Source organism: Rhamphochromis sp. 'chilingali' (genome assembly GCF_963969265.1).
Source record: "Rhamphochromis sp. 'chilingali' genome assembly, chromosome: 9".
NCBI classification, from domain to species: domain Eukaryota; kingdom Metazoa; phylum Chordata; class Actinopteri; order Cichliformes; family Cichlidae; genus Rhamphochromis; species Rhamphochromis sp. 'chilingali'.
Window position 1 is genome coordinate 29,752,546 of NC_137936.1, and position 1,733 is coordinate 29,754,278.

At 40.7% G+C, this 1,733-nt stretch overlaps 1 protein-coding gene across 1 annotated transcript in view; it reads left to right on the plus strand.

Moving 5' to 3' along the window:
• The window catches only part of fer1l4 (fer-1 like family member 4), a 30,396-nt gene that overhangs the window by 24,554 nt on the left and 4,109 nt on the right, over positions 1–1,733 (plus strand). The window contains exons 37-40 of the mRNA XM_080891717.1: positions 29–163; positions 236–355; positions 494–621; positions 998–1,168. Of these exons, the coding sequence (XP_080747843.1) occupies positions 29–163; positions 236–355; positions 494–621; positions 998–1,168 (554 nt within the window). The remainder of the gene's footprint in view (positions 1–28; positions 164–235; positions 356–493; positions 622–997; positions 1,169–1,733) is intronic.

A 1,733-nucleotide genomic window follows, 5' to 3' on the forward strand; every position in this document is an offset into this window, starting at 1 on the left:
TCTCTCTGTGTTGTGTGTGTGTGTTCAGCTGTATGGAGGCGATCTGGAGTCAGAATTCAGTCACTTTCAGGACTGGCTGCGGGTTTTCCCTGTGTATAAAGGTCGAGCAAGCGGTGAGGATGAGGAGGAGGATGAAGAGGCGAGGCTGATGGGAAAATACAAGGTAATGTATACAGAGCTGTCTGTGTATTATTCTGGTAAATAGTGTTTATTATGTACTTCTCTCTCTCCCTAGGGTTCCTTCCTGGTTTATCCGATTGAACCAGAAGACACCGAAGACACCAGCTGTCAGATCATCAAAGGAATCCCCAGAAACTCACCAGTTAAAGTCTTAGTTCGAGTCTACATAGTCAAGGTCCTTCTTGCTTACACAAACAGCTTTGTGCATTCGATAACCAAATTCACATTCTTGCCTGCAGCTGCATTGCACTGGGTTGATATCTGTTTGGACCCAATTGATGTTTATTTCCTGCTGTGTGTTTGGTGCCTGCAGGCCACCAGCCTGGCTCCCACAGACCCAAATGGTAAAGCAGACCCTTACCTCGTGATCCAAGTTGTAGAGCAGAATATGGACACCAAAGATCGATACATCCCCAAACAGCTCAATCCAATATTTGGAGAGTCAGTACCACAGTTATTATGGTTTTATTTTTTATTTTTTGCTTTTTTGTGGAACTGCTTGTTTTATTACTGTTAGTGTTGGTATTGGTTATTCGTTTTACGATAATATGTAACATTGTCTAATTGAACTTGTCTGAAGTTCTTGAATCTTAAAAAAGCCTGAAACTGACATCCCATAATCATTTGCACCAAAGCCTCCTCAGACCAGTTGTGTTGGAAATTTTAAGTTAACAAAGAATAAAATTGCACAACTTCGAGTTGTTTTTATTCAACTCTAGTTGTTTGATGCGTGTCAGTCTAGCTGTATTTGATTCTTTGTTTACCTGCCTATATGTCTCACTGTCTGTCTGCCTGTCTGACTGACTCTGTATCTCAGGGTATTTGAACTCACAGTGTCTTTCCCACTGGAGACGGAGCTGGTTATCACAGTCATGGACCACGATCTTGTGGGGGCCGATGACCGTATCGGAGAGACACGGATTGACTTGGAGAACCGGTTCTACAGCAGCCACAGAGCCTCCTGCGGTCTGGCTCTTTACTACGACACGTTAGTACCGCAAGTCATTCAAGGCTCTGGACAATGACACTTTAAATTTAATTCTACAATTTGGACACGTAAAAAATTATTTTGCTTCTTACTGTGTATAAACTATATCTTATTGTATCTTACTCATTGTCATTTAAACATAACAATAACTTCAGTACTCAAATGGCCTCCACAGTCCAAATGAGCACCTTTGGCATAAGATGGAACAGACGATTCACATCATGGATGAGCAGCTGACAAATCTGCAGTAACTGAGTGACACTGTCATATCAATATGGGCCAAAATCCCTTAGGAACAATTCCAGTACCTTGTTGAATCTTTGCTATAAAGTATTCACCCTGGAACGCATGTGATTGGTGCTTTGCAACAATCTCACTAATTATAATTTTTTTCAAAGGGTTTAATGAATCAAAAAATATATCTTTTTATTGCAATGTTTTATTTGCTCAGGGTTTAAAGTGTTAATATAATTCTGACAGTAGGGTCAAAACTGGTACAAGCAATGTCTACTTGAAGTGGCTGGTGAGTATATATGCTTTGTCTCTCTGCTGTTTCTCACTCCAG